This window comes from Trichosurus vulpecula, chromosome 7 (genome assembly GCF_011100635.1).
Source record: "Trichosurus vulpecula isolate mTriVul1 chromosome 7, mTriVul1.pri, whole genome shotgun sequence".
Lineage (NCBI taxonomy): Eukaryota > Metazoa > Chordata > Mammalia > Diprotodontia > Phalangeridae > Trichosurus > Trichosurus vulpecula.
This window is the reverse complement of record NC_050579.1, coordinates 95311745-95330313: the sequence shown is the minus strand read 5'-3', so window position 1 is coordinate 95330313 and position 18569 is coordinate 95311745. Positions and strand designations below refer to the sequence as shown.

Below are 18569 nucleotides of genomic sequence, written 5' to 3'. Positions count from 1 at the left end.
TCCTCCAATCTAAAATTAACTTTTTAACACTTTGTGATTGGTCTTTTGTTAGTTTGGGGGTTGTTGGTTGGGGTTTATATTTTCCTTTAAATGGGGGTCTCTGAATTCCCAACCTTAAAGAGTTAATACCCTATTTTATGTTCTTTCTATCAACAGTCTTATCTCAGGAGGAGATATTAAATTAAATTTCCTCTTTTTTTCTTTCATTCTATGAGCCAACCATATCACTAATTTCTCCTCTGTATCTTCATGATCCTTTTGATCTTTTTTAAAAAATATTTCTTTTTCTTTATCATTTCAGTTTCTCACCTTCCTTATCTGAATATAAACCAATCTAAATAAAATCTTTTTTCAGACTTTGCTTACCCTTCCAACGAATTACATGTATTTGGTGTTGCCTTTAAGTTTTGCCTTACTTTAGACTAGGTTAGAAGTGTCATTCTGTATCCTGCACGTCTTCGTTTCTTTACTGACTTGTCAGTGGAGATAAGTAGCCAGAAGTCAGGGAACTCACTGATTCTCAAAATAACATGGAGTGACTAGAGCTAGTTATTATGAATACAAGTGAAAATTCTCTCAGCCACAGATGACCTTGATTATACCTAGCCTCTCCATTGACTTATTTCCTTGTTTCTCTCTTTTCTTACAGTTTGAGTTTATGGAGTGTGCTGTCTGTATCTCCATTAATGCTTTTAACTCCAGCATTTCCATAACTAATCATTAGTAGTATCAAATCTGGTGCCCTCTTTCTAATTCGCGTTAAAATTTTTGTAGCATTAGACTGTAATAATCATTTGTTGTTTATAAGCTTTTGTCTATTTCTGTACTTCCTGTGTCCAGGCTAATTGGACTAGTTACTGTATCCCAATCATGTCCTTCCCCAGCCCTAGACTGGATTTTCACTCTCCCATCCCTACTTTACCCCGCTAAATATATGGATCACTTTCTTTCTTTCAGGGCCCAAATTGAGTGTTTTGCCTACTCTACAAAAATTCCCCCCCCCCCAAGAAATCATTAATCTTTTAGAATGTCCTATCTTACTTTCCTCATCTATAATGTGCTTAATTATATGCTTTAACTTATTCTTGTCTCTTGATCCCTGACCCACACACACCCCTTCTTCAATAGAATATGAGCTTCTTAAGGGAAGCAGTTTTATTTTTTTCACTTTTTATCCTTGTAACCTTTACATACAGAAGATACTTAATAAATGTTCATTAAATTTAAATTCTAGGGCTACTTGTAAGAATAGTAAGTTCCTTGTCCTTGGAGATCTTCAAGTTATTAAATTAGAGGGTACATTACCACTCTGGGAAGAACATGTAGAGAGAATCTGTGCCTTGACTAGGAGTTACATTAGATGATTTCTGGAGTCCCTTCCAACTCTTAATTTCTAGGATCCTCAGATTTATTCTTCAGTGTGCATTCCTAGACTATCCCTATTCCCTTCTACCCAGACCTGTGAGCTATTAACAGCCTCATTGTTGTGCCATTTTAATCAAAACTTAGGAAAGATGTTTTCCTCTTTGGAGCTTTCCTGTTCACTCTGGGCTATACCTAAATGTCCCCACTTGATTCTTCCTCATGTTGTTTTACCAAATCAGTCATCAGTCACTTTTATTAAAGAATACTTTTTGCTTAAGGAAAACACCATGAGTTGCTTTTTGGGGTTTTTTCCAGTTCCTGTTTTCTTAAATCTTGCTGCAGCTTTCTCCATAAAATTATTCCTTATTCGCCTTACTTGCAGTGATAATCTATCACCATTGCATTTTTTTTTTACTAGGTCAGAATGGCTTTGGGAATGAAGGTGAGATTTACTAGTTTTCATTGTGTAATCCTCCTGCCCAAAAGCCTAATTTCATTTCAGGCATGATAATTTCCCTTTATGGTCTTTATGCCTTTTTAAAAACTATATTTTTCCTAATAACATAGGACCTGTCAGTCAAATTACTATTGTTAATTCAAAACCTACCTGTTCTCAGTGGGTTTTATATATGGAAAATTGGTGATAATGTCTGGACGGAATATATAATCTCTACTGCCCACCCTCCAAATATAGTTGGTTTTTTAACTTTATGATAAAATACAATTGGTCTGTTTAGCAAGATTATAAACTGCTGGAGTTCAGGGATAAAATTTGATTTATTTTCTATAGTACCTAGCACATGGTGGCTGTCTGCAGATTTTTTTTAACATTGCATCTGTGAATGCAGAATATTATTTCTTTGTTACTCAATGTAATGTTTAGCAAAATTAACTTAAGCTGTCTCCTAATATATACCCAACAACTAATGTCAGTCAATTCTTCGGAGATTACCACTGCACTTGAATGAATAAAAGGGCATTTATTAAGCACTTACTATATACTAAGCACTGTATTAAGTACTGGGGATATAACTAGGTATAGTAAGAGTCCCTACTTTTAAGGCGCTTACACTCTAAATTGGGAAGAAAACATATATAGAAATTTATCTGCATCTGCATGGTGGATGAGAAGGCCATATATGATAACTCGGAAGAGGTAGAGAACACTAACAATTAGGCTTAGAAAAGCTTCCAATAGGAGATGGCCCTGAACTGAGGCTTTAAGGAAGCAAATGATGCTAAGTGGTAGAAGTGAGAGGAGAGTACATTCCAGGCATAATGAAAACAGTCAGTGCAATGAAAGACATGGAGGAGGCAAGGGTTAGAATGCTCCATTCATCTAACAAGTAGGCTACTTTTGTTGGCACAGATACTGTGTAAAGGGAATAATGTGGAAAAAAATCTGGTGCCAGTCTGTAAAGGGCTTTAAAATGCCCTTAGGAATTTGTGTTTTATCCTAGAGATAATAGGGAACCACTCCAGTTTTTCAGCAGAACTATTCCTGTGGTCAGATAAACGTTTTTGGCAGCTCTGTGGAAGATGGATTGAATTATCAGTATCTTTTCATTGACTGAAATTTTCTGAATATAGAAATTAAACCTTACCAAGTAATCTAAATTAACCTACAGTATAATGCATGTCTTGAAGTTGAACTTTTGTCAGAATTCCATAAATACTTAGCACATTCTCAATTCTGATTGAGATCTTGGAAAACACAAAAAGTACTTTAGTTAGATTCAAAGGATTTTTGTATGAAAGGATTTCTAGTTCCCCATCTTAGCCTGTTACTGTACTGTATTGTTTGATGACAAGACAAGCCTAAATTTCTAGCTATAAATAAAATTGTAGGCTAAGAAATAGGAGTTACATATACCTATCTCTTATGTTTCCTGTCATTCTAAGCAAAGCATTTGATGAATCTCATTTTCTTCATCTGTAAGATATTTATTTAGCTTTTTTCATGGAAAATTGAGTAATAAATGAGATTTTTTTTTTTAAATACAGAAGTCTTCAGAGAGCTACTCTCAGCTCTCCATGATGCTATGCTAATGATGATGCATTGACAGTAATCCAAAAATTTGTATTTGGTGGAATATATTTTTTGTGTTTTGTTGAATAAAAGTATTGAAAACCTGACCTCAAAAGGAACTTAGAGAACCACTTTATTTACTGTTCTAAATCTTCCTTGTTTCCAGTTCCATGTTAGGTGAAGATAAATAAACATCCCCTTCCAGGCCAAGTCACTTAGGAATGAGGGGAGGAACTTGTGACAGGTCACTGTCTGAAATTTCCTTTTGTGCTAAGAGAATTATTAATTAAATGTCTTACTTTCAGAGATTTTCCCCTGCTTCACTATAATCATTCAGTGGGTGATACTGCCAAATGAAGCGGAGTAGGTGTTTAGCTTCTAGGTTCTTGCAGAGATAAATTTGACTGGAATATGTTATAAATTACCATCATTGTTATTATGAAGGGATGGTAATTGCTGATACCATTAAAATATCCAAAAAGTTATGAATGAGTTAACTGATTTTATGTTTTGAATAATTTCTTGATGGATTTCGATATTCTAGAGGCATTGGCCCAATATATTCAGGTATTTTTGCCCTAATTGTGTCTTCATATCCTCAAATAAGGCAAGAGTTCATTGTATCTTCCTCACTGTTTTTGCCTTAACTTATTTTTTAAAATGTCTTTGAAATGAGACTTGTCTGTTGGAACATAAACATTCCCATAAGCAACTAAATTTACATCAGCAGTTTTGGAACGTTTTATGATTTGTGGTTATTTGTGACATGGCTGTATGTGAATTGGCATTGCAGTTAGTGGTTATGTGTTTGAGACATCATGGCAGGGGATAGAGACCAGGCCTCTGAGCCAGCAAAACCCTCTTCAGGTCCCACCTCAGACACATCCTGGACACGTGACCCTGGGTAACTCACTTAACATCTATGTGGTCTAAGTAACTCTAAGATCATAGGTTGCAGAGAAGTTGCCAGCCTGCATTGATAACCAGGTCCCTCTTCTGGAGCTCCCTCCACCAGTGAATCACAGGTCACCCTATCCTATCCTGTCCTTATGTGTTGTACAGTCCTAAATGTACGGCCAGTGTGATAAATTCCCTGTAAGCATTTTTAAAAGTCTTGATTTTAGGTAGTGCACATGGACTTTTAAAGATATCCTCAAAATAAATGCACAATGAAATAATTTAAATGATCCCCACAGTGTGCTACTTAAAGAAGAGAGTAAAGGTGTTTTTAAAAACATCAGCTATAATCTTTTTTTAGCTTTAGGACAGGTCACCCGAACTAAATCCACTTTGGGGTAAGAGGATTAATGTTAGTACAGTCGTATTTTACAAATTGCTAAATATAAATCTATACAATGTACCCTATGAGTCTTAGTGTACTTTTAAGCTTTAATAACTTAAGAGGTATGAATACTACAAACTTACCAAAAAATTGAAAGTATTTAAATTTTTAAAGTGTTGATGTTTCTTAATAAAATTCAACATAACCACCATCTTGTGCTAGATAACTCTATTAGCCTTCAAGCTTTGTAAAAACTTTCATCAGCTGCTGGTCAGTGAATGAAAGGATTGCATTTGTAATCTTTAAGATCATCTAAAGAATGAAGTTTTGATTTATACTTGACAGTTTTGACATCACCCCACAGGAAAAAAAAATCTAATGGAAATAGATCAAGTGACTGGGATGGCCAAGTAAGAGGACCTTCTACTGATCCCCCGTCTGAGAAAGTATCATTGACAAACTGTCGAATGTACACACACTGTATAATGACATGATGCCACATCTTAAAATTTATTTTAAATTCATAAGAACTATAAATGAAATTTAAATAATTAAACTCTTAAATGATGGTTTTTTGTAGTTTGTAGCATTTACACTTCACTAGGGCTTTAGGGACACCCTGCACAATGGGATTTTTACCATGCCAATAAACAATAATGAAGTAGACAGTTTGGGACTTTGTGTTCAAGTATGCTGGGGTAGGGGGGTAGAGGGGTATGGGCAGGGTATACTCTGCTGGGAACAGCACATGTGTTGGCTGTGTATTTTAAGTTGCTATTTATATTGCAATTTTGTTTCTTAAATCTGTCACACTACATTTTTGTTTTTTAAAAGTCAAATTACAATGCCAGACTAAAGGCCAAAACTTTCACTTTTTAGTCTGTTTTTCCACATTTACATTTGTGAGAGACCGTGTAACATGGTGGGTAGAAGGCCAGCCTGGGAGTCAGGACAACCTGAATTCAAGTCCTCCTCTCATATACTGGTGATGTGACTCAGGGCATGTTACTTAACTTCTCAGTGGCCCAGGTGACTCAATGTTATGTAAGTTGCAGATCAGGATTAGTAGGGAAGAATTTTCTGTTAACTAATGAAATCACATTGGTTATCTATACCCTACCTCAAAAGTTTTAGTTTAATATTAGTCTTGTTTTTAGTTATATTTTTCTGATGGGTTTTATATTTAGTAGTTTGCACAGGTATGCATAGATACATGAACGAAAGATATGCTTTTTGTTTTTCAGACCTGTGAATTCATTCTTTTCACTATTTTTATATGAGAACTATTCAGTTTCAGACTGCATTCCAGTGTTAAACACTACATTACCTTGTTAGAGTTGTGTGTGAATTCTTTTTCATGCTAAGTCGAATCAGTTTTTCTTTCCATGATAATATGAAAACAGAAATTGCTTACTCCTTCTGGAACTATTTGATTTCTGTCCTCCAGGCTAGAATAGTTGAACAGCATTTTATTTTCAATCCCAAATGTCACTGGTATAGATTCTTTTGAAAAAGTCACAAAGATAAGGTCTTTGAATTCAGGCTTACAGTTTTAATAGTAAAATCAAGCAGCCTAACAAAGATTATAGCTATTTTTCATTGATTTGAAAACACCTGAAAAGGCTTTTAACAGGTTTTATTTAATGAGTTTAACCAAGTATTTTCCCTATTTGGCGCTGCTTTTTTTTTTTTTTTGGGTCCATTGTTATTTGTACATAATTTGAACTGTGTTCTCTGAAACTAACATAAGCCTCCTTCTGTGATGTGGTAGTAATAATTTATTTTTTATTTTGCACAGACTCAAATCCAGTACCTCAAACAAGTTCAGCAGCCTAGTGTTGCCCAACTGAGATCAACGATGGTGGACCCAGCAATCAACTTGTTTTTCCTAAAAATGAAAGGTGAACTGGAACAGACTAAAGACAAACTGGAACAAGCCCAAAATGAACTGAGTGCCTGGAAATTTACGCCTGATAGGTAAACAAAACATACTCCCCAGTCAAGACTTCCCTGACAGTCCCACTACGAGAATGCTATGGTGGGACAGCCAAGTACTCGTTTCCACACCAAGACTCAGACGTTTTGAGCCAAAAAAGCCACATTCTTATACTGTCCAGCTTGTAATGCTTAATGTAAAACTTACCAGATGAACCTTGTGTTTCAGCTTTTTCTCTCCTCCCCCCCCTTGCTTCAGAGGCCTGACAGCGTCGGACTATTCCGAAGAAGTGGCCAACTTCGAAAAAATTCCCTTTCTAGAACATGTAGACACTTGACAAGTGTTTCTGTTTGAAGAAAATAGAGGGAGAAACAGAAGTCTTAAGTCTGTGGCACACTGTGTCTACAGACAGTTTGGAGGAAAGAAAACCTAGAGATTTTAAATCATGAATTGAACATGTAAAATTCCAGTAAAATGTAAAAATGGAATATGCTTCGCTCTTAACCTTGAGCCTAGTGACTTAGAGACACTAGAAGTCAGTTTTGCCAATAAGACTGTGGACTTCCTGCTTATTCTTTGAACTTCTGGGTCAAAACTCAAATGAGGTGAATTTTGCTATATATATTTCTATATATATACATATATATATAAAGGGTTTATTTGCTTCAATAGCGATGACAGGATCAAGTAACACATACCAGTCATAGTTCTTATGCTTACCTTTGGGCCCATATAGTTCGGGGCTCGTTTGTGGTTTTAAGCAATGGTTTGTTCTTTGGTTGCAAATGATGTAGATAATTGATTCAGGACTGTATAAAAATGAAGGTGTAGTATCTATAGATTTAAATTGTCTGAAGCTTTATATATAAGCAATCATTTCACAACTAAACTGTTTAAGGATATTGGTTGTGATAAGCCTCACTGCATAATTTTTTGCAGTATTATGAAAATTATTACATCTCCACATTAATTAGGCACGTTACAATGCTAACCGTTCTTCAGTGTTAATGGGGATGTGTTTTTATTTCATATTGTATTGGGGCCTTTTGTAATTATTTTCTTGACTTAAAATATGACTTGAAATAGTTGTAAATAGCTCAAGGAATTTCTATTGATTTATTCTGTTGTATTTTGAATCATTGGGGGCTTTAAGGGCAGTTGGAAGAGTATTGTTGTGCTCTTCAAAATGAAGGAAAAAGGCTTTTATTTCTCACTTCTTAAAGACCTGCATTTATCCAGCTGGTATCAGTCAAGGAGCTTTGTCATTCTTGGTACTTTTTGTCATTTTGTCCCAAGACGTTGCAGTAATATTGTGGGACAACTTCACAGAATGCCTGCCTGAAGATTGGGGTGTCAGTCTTGGAAATGGTGGGCTGGCAGAATTTTAATGTTTTGTGGATTGGCAAAGGTCTAGTGTTTGTTGCTAGCAAATCCATTTGCTCACTTAGATATAAGGCATTACTTCTTCATGTCTCCATCCGACTATCCTGGAGGTGAATTTTTTTCTTCAGATCATTCTATAAATCACCAATTGAAGTTTTCATAAGGTGATGTTGGATTCTAAGATGAGTGGAAGATAAATGTTCCAGCATGTCCCAGCGTTTAAATATAATTTTTATGAAAGGTGACTTAAGTTCTCTCTTAATCATTCAAATCAATTGTAAGTATCTTGAATATGTATGATTTAAGGAACTGTTATGTGGGGCAGTGGGAGGGCTGGTGAAGGGGGGTTGTTTGTATAATTTTCATCGGGGGAAAAAAAAAAACATGGTTCCAAACTTTTTAAACAAATAATCAAATCTCTGTTTGAAATTAGCGAATTATGACAGCATAGAGGTTTTTGTATGAACTTTTTGCCATTAAAGGTAAAAGAGAATGATTTCAATATCATAGGAAATTTTATTGATATATATTTACTCAAGGCAATATATGACATTTTTTAAACTTGCTACACAGGTAATTAGAATACTTTGAGATCTACATTTTTTTAAATTGCAGAACATAGAAGAGATCATCTCAGGTTTCATTAATTATATGATTGCCTTTAAACAGATTATCATTGGTTTAGCAATGTTTTGTCTTGTATAGTCCAAATACAAATTGGTAATTGTTTTCATAGAGGCAACTTAATTCTAAATTTTGAGGGGGAGAAGAACTTAGAGAAATACTTGCAACATTCGTGTGAAGATACACTTTAGGAACATTTCAACTACTAATAAATACCAGCGTTTTTGAATTATCCATATGCATTTAAATAGTTGAGAAGCTGTATCAAGTAGCCAAATTCCCTTTTATTAAAAAAGAAACCAGGGAAACACCATCATACAACACTATGTCCCTTTTCAAAATACTTGTTGAATTGATTATGTTTGATTTGTAGGTTGAAAAAGGTTAGTTCTGAATTTTAAAATTATTCTAATGATAGGGTTTTTTCTTTACCATATAGTCTCATAAATAGTTCTGAATTTGCTAAGTTAGATGTCGTTTAGTAGTTTTGGTATAGTTATTACCTCATGATGGATAACTCAAATAGAATACAGTGACCATCTTATAAATAGAGTAGTTGCATCAATATTGGAAATAGAAGGAAACATCATTAAAATGCCTAGAAAGATCTACATCTCTTTGTGTATACAAAACAATTCATTTATCATATTTTATAATACGTGGAGTTAAATGTCACACTTAAAACTGAAAGAGAAACAAGCAGTTCGATTGATTTTATAATTAATAACATAAATCAGATCTTTTTTTTTTAATGCAAAAGAATAATTCTCCTAATAGATGTTGACTTATAGCTTGGCCAAATAAATGTTTGTATCTTTGTAATTGCTTATCTTGCCTAAACCCCAGTTATCTAGGTTTAGCCATAGTTCATATTTCATAAGAAAATTCAGTTAATTCATATTTTGCATTTGAAACTTGAGTACTTACCTGAATTAACTACAAGACCTGGCTTTGGACATCGCAGCAAGTGGTTGTATATGTTCCCATTGTTAAGTTTTCAAGACTTGACTGGACCAGATGCCATTGGGAGCAACACATCTGGAAATTATGGGAAGCCTAAAGAAAAGATTAAAGAGAACAGAGTGTGGGCACTGATTCTTTGGAATATGTAACCTGTTTTAAGTTACTTTTCAGGAAAAAAAAAATCACAAATTGAAACATCTGATTTAATTTTGTAAGGGAAAGCTTTGATTGAATTGTTTATAATAACTTAGCTTTTTTTTTTCTTCACCTAAGATCTAAGATCTCTATGAGTTTGAAACTTAGTGACAGCAATATCCTTCTACATTCAGGTTCTGAAAGATTTTTAACATTTGATCAGGTCTTTTTAAGGGATTTCGAACATATATGATGAAAAACAGTTTCATATTGTTGCTGAACAAGATTTTTTTTTCTCCCAGTTTGTAGACAAACTAAATTGAGGGGGTTTTGTATTTATATTTTCTATGGTTGTATTTTACACAGACTTCCCCGTAATGTTTTTCAGCAAGTATAAATAGCTCGGTTTGCTAGATGTCTATTTTTGCATTATTGTTTGAAAACTATATCCCCTAGTTCTGTTCTATCCCAAGGTGCCTCATTTTGTACCTAGAATTGTAAACATCTAAAAATAAAGTCACAAACCCCAAATTGACCTATAGATGAGTCCAAGTTTAAGAAGAACTAATACACAAAAATTAAGTTTACAAAACTGATAAATTAAGGACTATGTACTTCTACTAATAGATTCTTTGTTTTAGAAAAGAGCCTAATGAATTTCTTTAAATATCGAGCTCTGTTTAGTAAACATCTTTATGAAGTGGATATGATCCACAAAGGGGTGTGTGTGTTCCTAAAAAGTCAGGTGTAAATTACTCTAGGGTAAGTGGTTATTTATATGAAAAAATTTTTAACCAACTCTCCACATAACCATTCCTGCAAACATATACTTAAGTATGTGTGTGTTAATACAGATTTTTACATTATGTTTTCTTTAAAACAAGGCATTCCTAACATATGCCTGTTTTGAATATCAGGTTTTCATTCTTTACTACTGAATTATTATTCTCTAAGCAGAATATTTGATAAATTTCTCAGTGTGCTCTGCATTTAGATTCCCAGGTGCATATTATTTTTGTTAATAAATTGGGGTAAGGATGAATGGATTCCAGATTGGATTTATTGCTGTGATATAAAAGCAAGAAATGGCCATTTTAGCCATATACATTTAAGTTTTGCTTATTTACTTCTGCCATCAAATAACTGAAATGCTGAAGATCAACATGCACAAGAGGAAAAAGTGGTAATTATAGAGAGATTTACCTTTGTGACATAGCTATTTTGAGCTATAATGTGTAAATTGTGTTATCTGGAAAACATTTACTATTGCTATTAAAATTATAATCAAGGAAGATTACAAAAGCTTTTGTCTTCATTTTGTGATGGATGGCTCTTTCCTTTGCAGCCAAACAGGCAAAAAGTTAATGGCGAAGTGTCGAATGCTTATTCAGGAGAATCAAGAGCTTGGAAGGCAACTGTCACAGGGACGTATTGCACAACTTGAAGCAGAGTTGGCTTTACAGAAGAAATATAGTGAAGAACTTAAGAGCAGTCAGGATGGTAAGGGCTTACTTTTTGAATAGTGTTCCTTGAAAATTTTGCACTGGCTTTAAAAATCTGCTAGCTTGAATGTAGTAGTTCAAGTTGTAGTACAAGATTACCTTCTTTACATAATGACTGTGGAGAAAGAAGTATTTGAGGGACGGAAAGGGGGGCAGGGGTAAACAAAAGGACATTTAAATTGTAGATTTCTTATGAATACAAAGGCTATTCCTTTACTGTCCAAATTATTGAGTGAACATGCATGTATATTAAGTGCTTAAGGGAGGCTGGGGAGCATATCTATACTCTGACCAGTTTGCATAGTTGCAGATATCCTATTTTCCCTTTTCTTTAGCAGCTATAGAGACAATAAAGATATTTGGAGGGAAATATCCAAGAATTGATTCTGCAAACTGGAATTCGTATTTGAAATAATGCATGAACTTAATTGGAATACATTGCTCAAATGACATCTTAAAATATTATAAATTGGTCCTTTTACTAGTAAGCATAATCTGTAAGTTTTATAAAACTATGATTTATCCAATACAGCCTACTAAAGTTTGCCACATATTTGCGGTTTTTCTTAAGTGCCTTAGAAGTTTTTAGGAAAGTATGCCTTTTCCCTTCTAGAGTCTTCCCCCTCCTTTTTTCTAAATCCTGAAAATGTGTTTTGTAACTATTTTGCAGAGATAAATAAAATTAGTGCATTCACTGGATTTCTTAATTAGCTGTGCTTACAAGTAAAAATGATTTTCCATGAGTTGTCCTAGTACTGAGAATCCATACATCTTGACATGTTGAGCTATTTTACTTTTTTTTCTTTTTATCTCTTTTAAGCAACTTTCTATAAGAAGGTTTAGAAAGAAGATCAAATGGACCATCGAGAGAGAGAGAGCGTGTGTGTGTGAGAGAGAGAGAGAGAGAGTGTGTGTGTGTGTGCGCGCGCGCGCGCGCGCGTGTGTGGTGGATCTTGAAAGTTAACCCTAGATAAATTTCAAACCTTATTTGTCAGTATTTTACTTGAATACCCTTGTTTGAATTCTAGATAATAGTACTACTATCCTACTACATGAAACTTGTTTTTGAGTGATATTAAAAAGAGGTTTGACTTTTTCTTTGTACAGAACTCAATGACTTCATTATTCAGCTTGATGAAGAAGTAGAGGGTATGCAGAGTACCATTCTAGTTCTTCAGCAGCAACTAAAGGAGACTCGTCAGCAGTTGGCTCAATACCAGCAGCAGTCCCAGGCCTCAGTCCCAGGTACCAGCAGGACTCCATCTTCTGAGCCTTTAGACCAGGGAGAGGTCGTGGGTAAAGACTGCAGCCGTCTGGCTAATGGACCAAGTAACGGCAGCTCCTCCCATCAGAGGACGTCTGGGTCTGGATTTTTTAGGGAGGGTAACACAACAGAAGATGACTTTCCTACATCTCCAGGGAATGGTAATAAGGTCTCCAACAACTCTGAAGAGAGAACTGGCAGAGGAGGTAGTAGTTACATAAACCAACTCAGTACGGGGTATGAAAGTGTAGACTCTCCCACGGGCAGTGAAAACTCTCTCACACACCACTCAAATGACACAGACTCCAATCATGATCCTCAAGAGGAGAAAGCAGTGACTGGGAAAGGTAACCGAACTGTGGGTTCCCGCCATGTTCAGAATGGTTTGGACTCAAGTGTAAATGTACAGGGCTCAGTTTTGTAACATTTTTCCAGCAACATTTTTATACAGTGTCATTTAATTTGGGAGAGGATACTGTCCAGAAACAATTTTAATTAGTGCATATTTTTTGTCACAATTTGCCTTTTGTGCAGTGTGGGGGTTTTGTTTTTTTGTTTTTTGTTTTTTTTTTTTTTTTTTTGGTTTTGTTTTTTTTTTCCCCTTGCTTCAATACCTCTGCCACTTTGGAAATTGTAACAGTTAATTACGTTGAACGTTGCTAAAAGGACGTTTGTGTAGGCTCAAGTTATTTTTATATGAGTTAATGTGAAGTTGAAAATGGGAAATAATTTCCACAAAGTATAACACGATGATGTCTGTACAAATTCATGTATATCTAGAACCCGTGCTGTGTAAGGGCATTCTTACTCATACTGTTCTTATCCTTATGCAACATTCAGACTTGTCATAGTAGTTGTGGGTTTATGACTGCCAAGTTTGCCCAGTACAGTAGTTTTATCACTAAAAGTTGGATTGTTGATGGAGTCCCGTAGTAGTTTCCGTGTTAATTACAGTTTTTTCCACCATACATCTGTGCATTTTCTCTTTAGGTGACTGAATGTTTAAGAATTTTGTGTGCATAGTTACTCAGTTTTTATGAACTGTTGTATCCTGTTAATGCAGATTGCTCTGTGACTCCACTATATCTTACCTGTACTGACCAAACCTAAATAAAGATTTTTAATAATGTAACTCCTTCATTAGTTGTTTTTTAGTATTTAGTAGCACTGTTTTCTATGAACACCTGAATTCCAGTTAATCATATTTCAACCAGTTGCAAGACTGAGACCTAAGTTTATGCTAAGTCAAGGATGCTTTAAAGAGGGGCAGTTAGTGTTTATGGTCTAATTTTAGTTCAGTAAATTTTGTTTTTGATGTCTGTTTTGAATATTGAATCAATGCTATTTCAGTCATACTTCTGCATCATTAATACTGTGGTGTATTAGAATTTGTAATTGTGTAATATACCATGATAGGAAAAAGTACATTTTCTGATCATAACATCAAGCCTAAATAGTTTTTTATTTAGTAGCTAGCCATCTCCAGTTACAAATAAACGATTTTAGAGGTTTTCTCTTATGTAATGGGAATGAAACATTGTCTCTAAGAATTTAGTTATGTTGGGATGATTTCATTTAGGATATTTTAAAAGATACATTCTTTAAAAAGATAAAAAAATGCATTGCCTTTGATTTAGTTATTATTAAACTAGGTAAAGTAGCATAGAAGTTGTCAGGAAAAGTTTAAGCCTGGTAGAAATATTAGTGCCTGACATGCGTAACACAATGTAAGCCCATTCAAAAAAATTTTCTTACCTACCTGGTGTATGAGTAAATTTTTAAGTCTTCAGTGGTATGTAAAATGTTCCACTAGACTGTCTTGAAATCTTGGTATATGTACGATGTCAAAATGAATTATTAGTGTCCTGCACTATCATAAGTGAATTTGTAATATTCTTGTTCATGTTTTACTACTTAAAAGTAATGATTGGTTCCCTCAAAATATCCGTCAGAATACTGTGTTTTTAAAGTAATTGTGCCTGTTCTTGAAATCGCTTGTCCCCTAATATCAGTAGTGCAAGCATAGTAAATGTACTAGTAATATTGGACATAGTAAATGTTGATAATTTGTTTTTACTAGGGTTGTATATTTATCTTAATGAGTAGTATCAAATGTAGATTAAAAATTCTTGAATGTAGGACTTTTTCATGTAAGTGCATCAAAATAATTAATTTCATCATATGAATTTTCTATATATGATCCAGGATTATTTTATAAAAGGATAATCAGCTTCTACAAAGTAATCCTTATTGTCCAGGTATAAAATGTGTTGGGGTTTTTTTAAATCATAGCCTTAATTAAGTTTTTAAAAATAAGCAAAAAGGATGCTTTGGCTTTCTTCAATTTTTTTCAAGGTTGTGCTTTGCTTCTCACTGAGGATAATGGAGGACAAATGAAAGTATCCTGTAGAATTATTTTGTTGAATTTCCCCTGGAAATTAGTGGCACTCAATAGGAGAAAGTTTTATCGAAGCCTTAGTAAGAATAATTCAACACATGCATCGTAAATCATTGAAGTAGAAAGAAAAAAACATTCTGTGAGGTTTCATAGAGAGGGTGTGAGTATCTTTTATGTGTGCCTTTGAAAGCATATTTTCGTCCTGTGATGGATTATATAAATTCTGTAGTAGGAGGTGAGTTAAAAGTGAACATTTATGATCAGTTTAAATACCAAGAAAATTTCAGTAATATGTTTGAGGGCCTACTAGGCTTTCTAATTAAACTAAATTTTGTTTTAATAAAGTAATCTATGATCTCTGGTCTCCCTTACCAGAGATAAGCATACTTTTTTTTTTATTCTAGATATCTTTTGTGTAAAATATTTGAATGGAAGGAACAAATACACCTTTACCAAATGGTATTTCATGAGTACTAGCATAAAAATGAGTTACATGGTATGAGAAAAAATACTTTGTGTAAAAAAGCTGTGACCAAAGGGAGATTACTCTTTTGTCCATCCCTCTATGGTGTGCCTTTGGTCATAGAAATCAGCAAATCTCTGAACAGTAAGTGGATTTTTCTTATGCTTTATGCTTGACTTGAGGTGCAGAGTTGGAGAACAAGAGATTTAAGGGAGCCCAGTCATGAGGCTGAGTTTGGATATGACAGGGCACTGGAGGAGAATGACATAAAAATTTTATTTGCAGGAGATAATTCTTGTATCTGTATTTCCAATCCATTCTCCTTTAGGAACAATTCCTTAATTGTAAGTACAGGAGACCTAGAAGACTAAATGCATGAGCTGATTGGTGCTTGAGCATGGATGGTTGTTAAAGTATAAAAAGAAAGACTCAGTCCAGTGGCAGGACTTGGAAACTCAATGGGGAGAGTAAGCTGAATTGCTGGTAGAAAAACCAGGATGTTTAGAGGAGAAACATGATTTTAGTTTTTTCAGCAGCAAAAGTACAAGTAGACATCTGTAAGCTCAGCAATCGCAAATACGAATGGTAGGTGCTAGAAATGTAGGTTTAAGAATCATGAAGAAGGTAGAAGATGAAACACTTGGACTTGATGAACTTCGTTGAAAGTAGATAGAATGGGACCAGGGTGCCAGGCTGAAAATGCTGAGAATGCTTACAGTTACTGAATGGGTGGGAAAGTGAAAAATTATCAGAGACATTACTAGGAAAGTAGAATGTCATTGAAGTCAAGGGAGGGAAGAAAAATGGAATGTGGTGGTCAAGAGTAGAAAGGCTATATGTTTTTATCTTAGAACAGTAAAATGGTGGAAAAGTCAGTTTTGCAAGAAGTTGTAGAGGGAGGCAGGAAATAAGACCTTGGGAATAGAACACCTCTCTAAGAAGGTTAGTTATAAAAAGTACAAAAATAGTATGATATAGAAAACTATAGCACATCTATATAGGTATTTTTTTTTTGAAGACAGGAAAAGTAAAGGTTTTTAAAGCCAATGAGAAATTAGTCAGTAGGTAGAAGAATGATTAAAGATGGCTTCAAAGAGAAGCAATGAGTCAGAAAAACTGGTCTTCTATGGCATGGGAGGGTGACACCACAGAATACAACTAAAAGGGATGTTTCCTCTCAGATAAGAGGAAGTAGGTGAAATCTTTTCCAACAATTGTAAGAAAAAGCAGTAAGCTCTTAGCTGTGAGGGGCTAGAATGAGCATTGGTTACTAGGGTCAAAAGATTTTGGATAGATGACCCGGTGAGCCAAGGCCCTGTTAAGGTAGAGTGCATCTAGAGATTGTGAAATGTATCATGGGTCAGATCTTTGTTCTGGCCCTTAATAGTTCTGTGTATCACATAGTAAGGAAAGGAAATGAATCGTGATCCATATATCAAGAGACTGGACTTTTAAGGAATGGTCAGATTAGGAAGATGAATTAAGATACTTAAGTCAAATGCTGAAATTATTAATAACATAATAATTGATATTTATGTCTTTCTAAGGCTTACAAATCATTTTATATACATTCTCAATCCTCACTAAAACCTCTGAAGTGAGTGTTACTTTTCTCATTTTACATCTGAGTAAACAGGCTCAGAAAGATTTAATATGTAGTAGAAATGTAGAGAAAAGGGCTGTTGGTTGGAGGAAGTTTCATTCAAGTGTTGATAAGGAACTGATCTTTTAATGTGGTTCATAGAAAATATTAAACAGCAATAACCAGGATTTGTTGCATGGTAGAGATGAAGAAGCTAATTCTCAAACTGAGAAGCTGAATGGGATTGATGTTGAAGTGGCAGTGGGGAGCATATTTTCAGTCCTAATTGAATCAATGACAAAAAAGAAAGCATCTGGGGAGGCAGTTTCTGCAATGAAGACCAATCAAAAGGCCAGAAAATAGGCTTATTTCTAATGGGAATATGTTCAATTAAACTGTAACCCTAGGCAAACCACTTAAATATCTCTGAGCCTCAATTTCCTCGTCTGCAAAATGGGAGTAATCCTTGTGCAGTACCTACCTCAGGGATTGTTGCAAAGAGTAAATGAGCTAATGTGAAAGACTAAAACTGAAAAGAACTACTGTTTTTTCCCCTATGTGGACATGATTACATAATAACATTTTTAGTCCTTAAGTAAATATTGGGGAATAATATCTCTGTCTTGGATTGTCTTAGTCACTTATGCTTTTCTTACGCTTTCAGAATATACAGTAGACCAAAGAACAACATCTGTTTGAAAGTGTACACAATTATATTTTTTCCAAATAAAAGATTTATGAGGACAAAAACAAAGTCTCCAGAAGATAGAACATGCAGGGAAAGTTAGCAGGACAGGGGCAGAGCAAAGGAGAAAAGGAAGGTCAAGAGAATTGAGTAAGGCAGGAGAGCACAATGAATGTGTAGAGGGAATAGGAGGTAGGATATCCAGAATGAGGGTGGAGATTTGGGAGAAATAAAGATGCCCACCACCACACCCCCACACCATCTTATATCTCTTCTCCCTTTGATGGCCTAAACTCCTCCTATTTCTTTGCTTCCCTTTTGTTTCTCCACACCTTGAGAGGCAATAAAGGCAGAGTGGAAAGAACACTGGATCTGGATTCAAAAGACCTGCATTCATATACCACCTGTCACCTAGTGCCTGTGTGGTGACCCTTGGGTGAGTCAACCTCTGGACCTCAGTTGTTTGAGATGACCTCTGAGGTCCCTTTCAGCTCTAAACTTGGGATCTGTGATCCTTTGCCATAGCTTTCTATTTGACTTCTCTTCACTGAGTGGTAATTACCATCTAAAATAGTATTTCTTTTATCTCTCCTCTCTAGCCTTTAGTCTTGTTAACTACTTACTCTTTCTGGATTCTTTCTCCCTGATGGCCTTTTGTGAAGATGCTTTGTCATGGGTCTCTTCCTACCTGTCTGAATATCCTGTCTCCTTTACAGGTGATTCATAAATACCCTGCCCTCTATATGAGTGTTATCCCAAAGTTCTGTCCTGGGCCCCATCTATACATGTACTCCCTTGGTGATCTCACCAGCCCCTGTGGATTAAATTATCATGCAGATAGCTCATAGCCCATCTTCATTTTTCTCCTGAGTGTCAATTCTGCATCCCTGACTGCCTGCTTGACACCTCTACCTAGATGCCCTGCAGTCTTCTCAAGCTTAACACGTCCAAAACAACT

The 18569-nt window shown here is 35.1% G+C and overlaps 1 protein-coding gene across 4 annotated transcripts in view; it reads left to right on the top strand.

Moving 5' to 3' along the window:
• Positions 1-13615, top strand: part of LOC118856959 (WT1 associated protein) — a 34858-nt gene extending 21243 nt beyond the window's left edge. For 2 of the 4 annotated variants that reach the window (XR_005010897.1, XR_005010896.1), the window contains exons 6-8: positions 6475-7217; positions 11063-11217; positions 12327-13615. Coding sequence is in view for 2 of the 4 variants with exons in the window: in XM_036767539.1 (XP_036623434.1) it covers positions 6475-6653; positions 11063-11217; positions 12327-12907 (915 nt within the window). In the remaining 2 variants the exon portion in view is untranslated. The remainder of the gene's footprint in view (positions 1-6474; positions 7218-11062; positions 11218-12326) is intronic. The other 2 variants (XM_036767539.1, XM_036767537.1) reach the window with 1 other exon arrangement.
• Positions 13616-18569: the final 4954 nt, after the last annotated feature.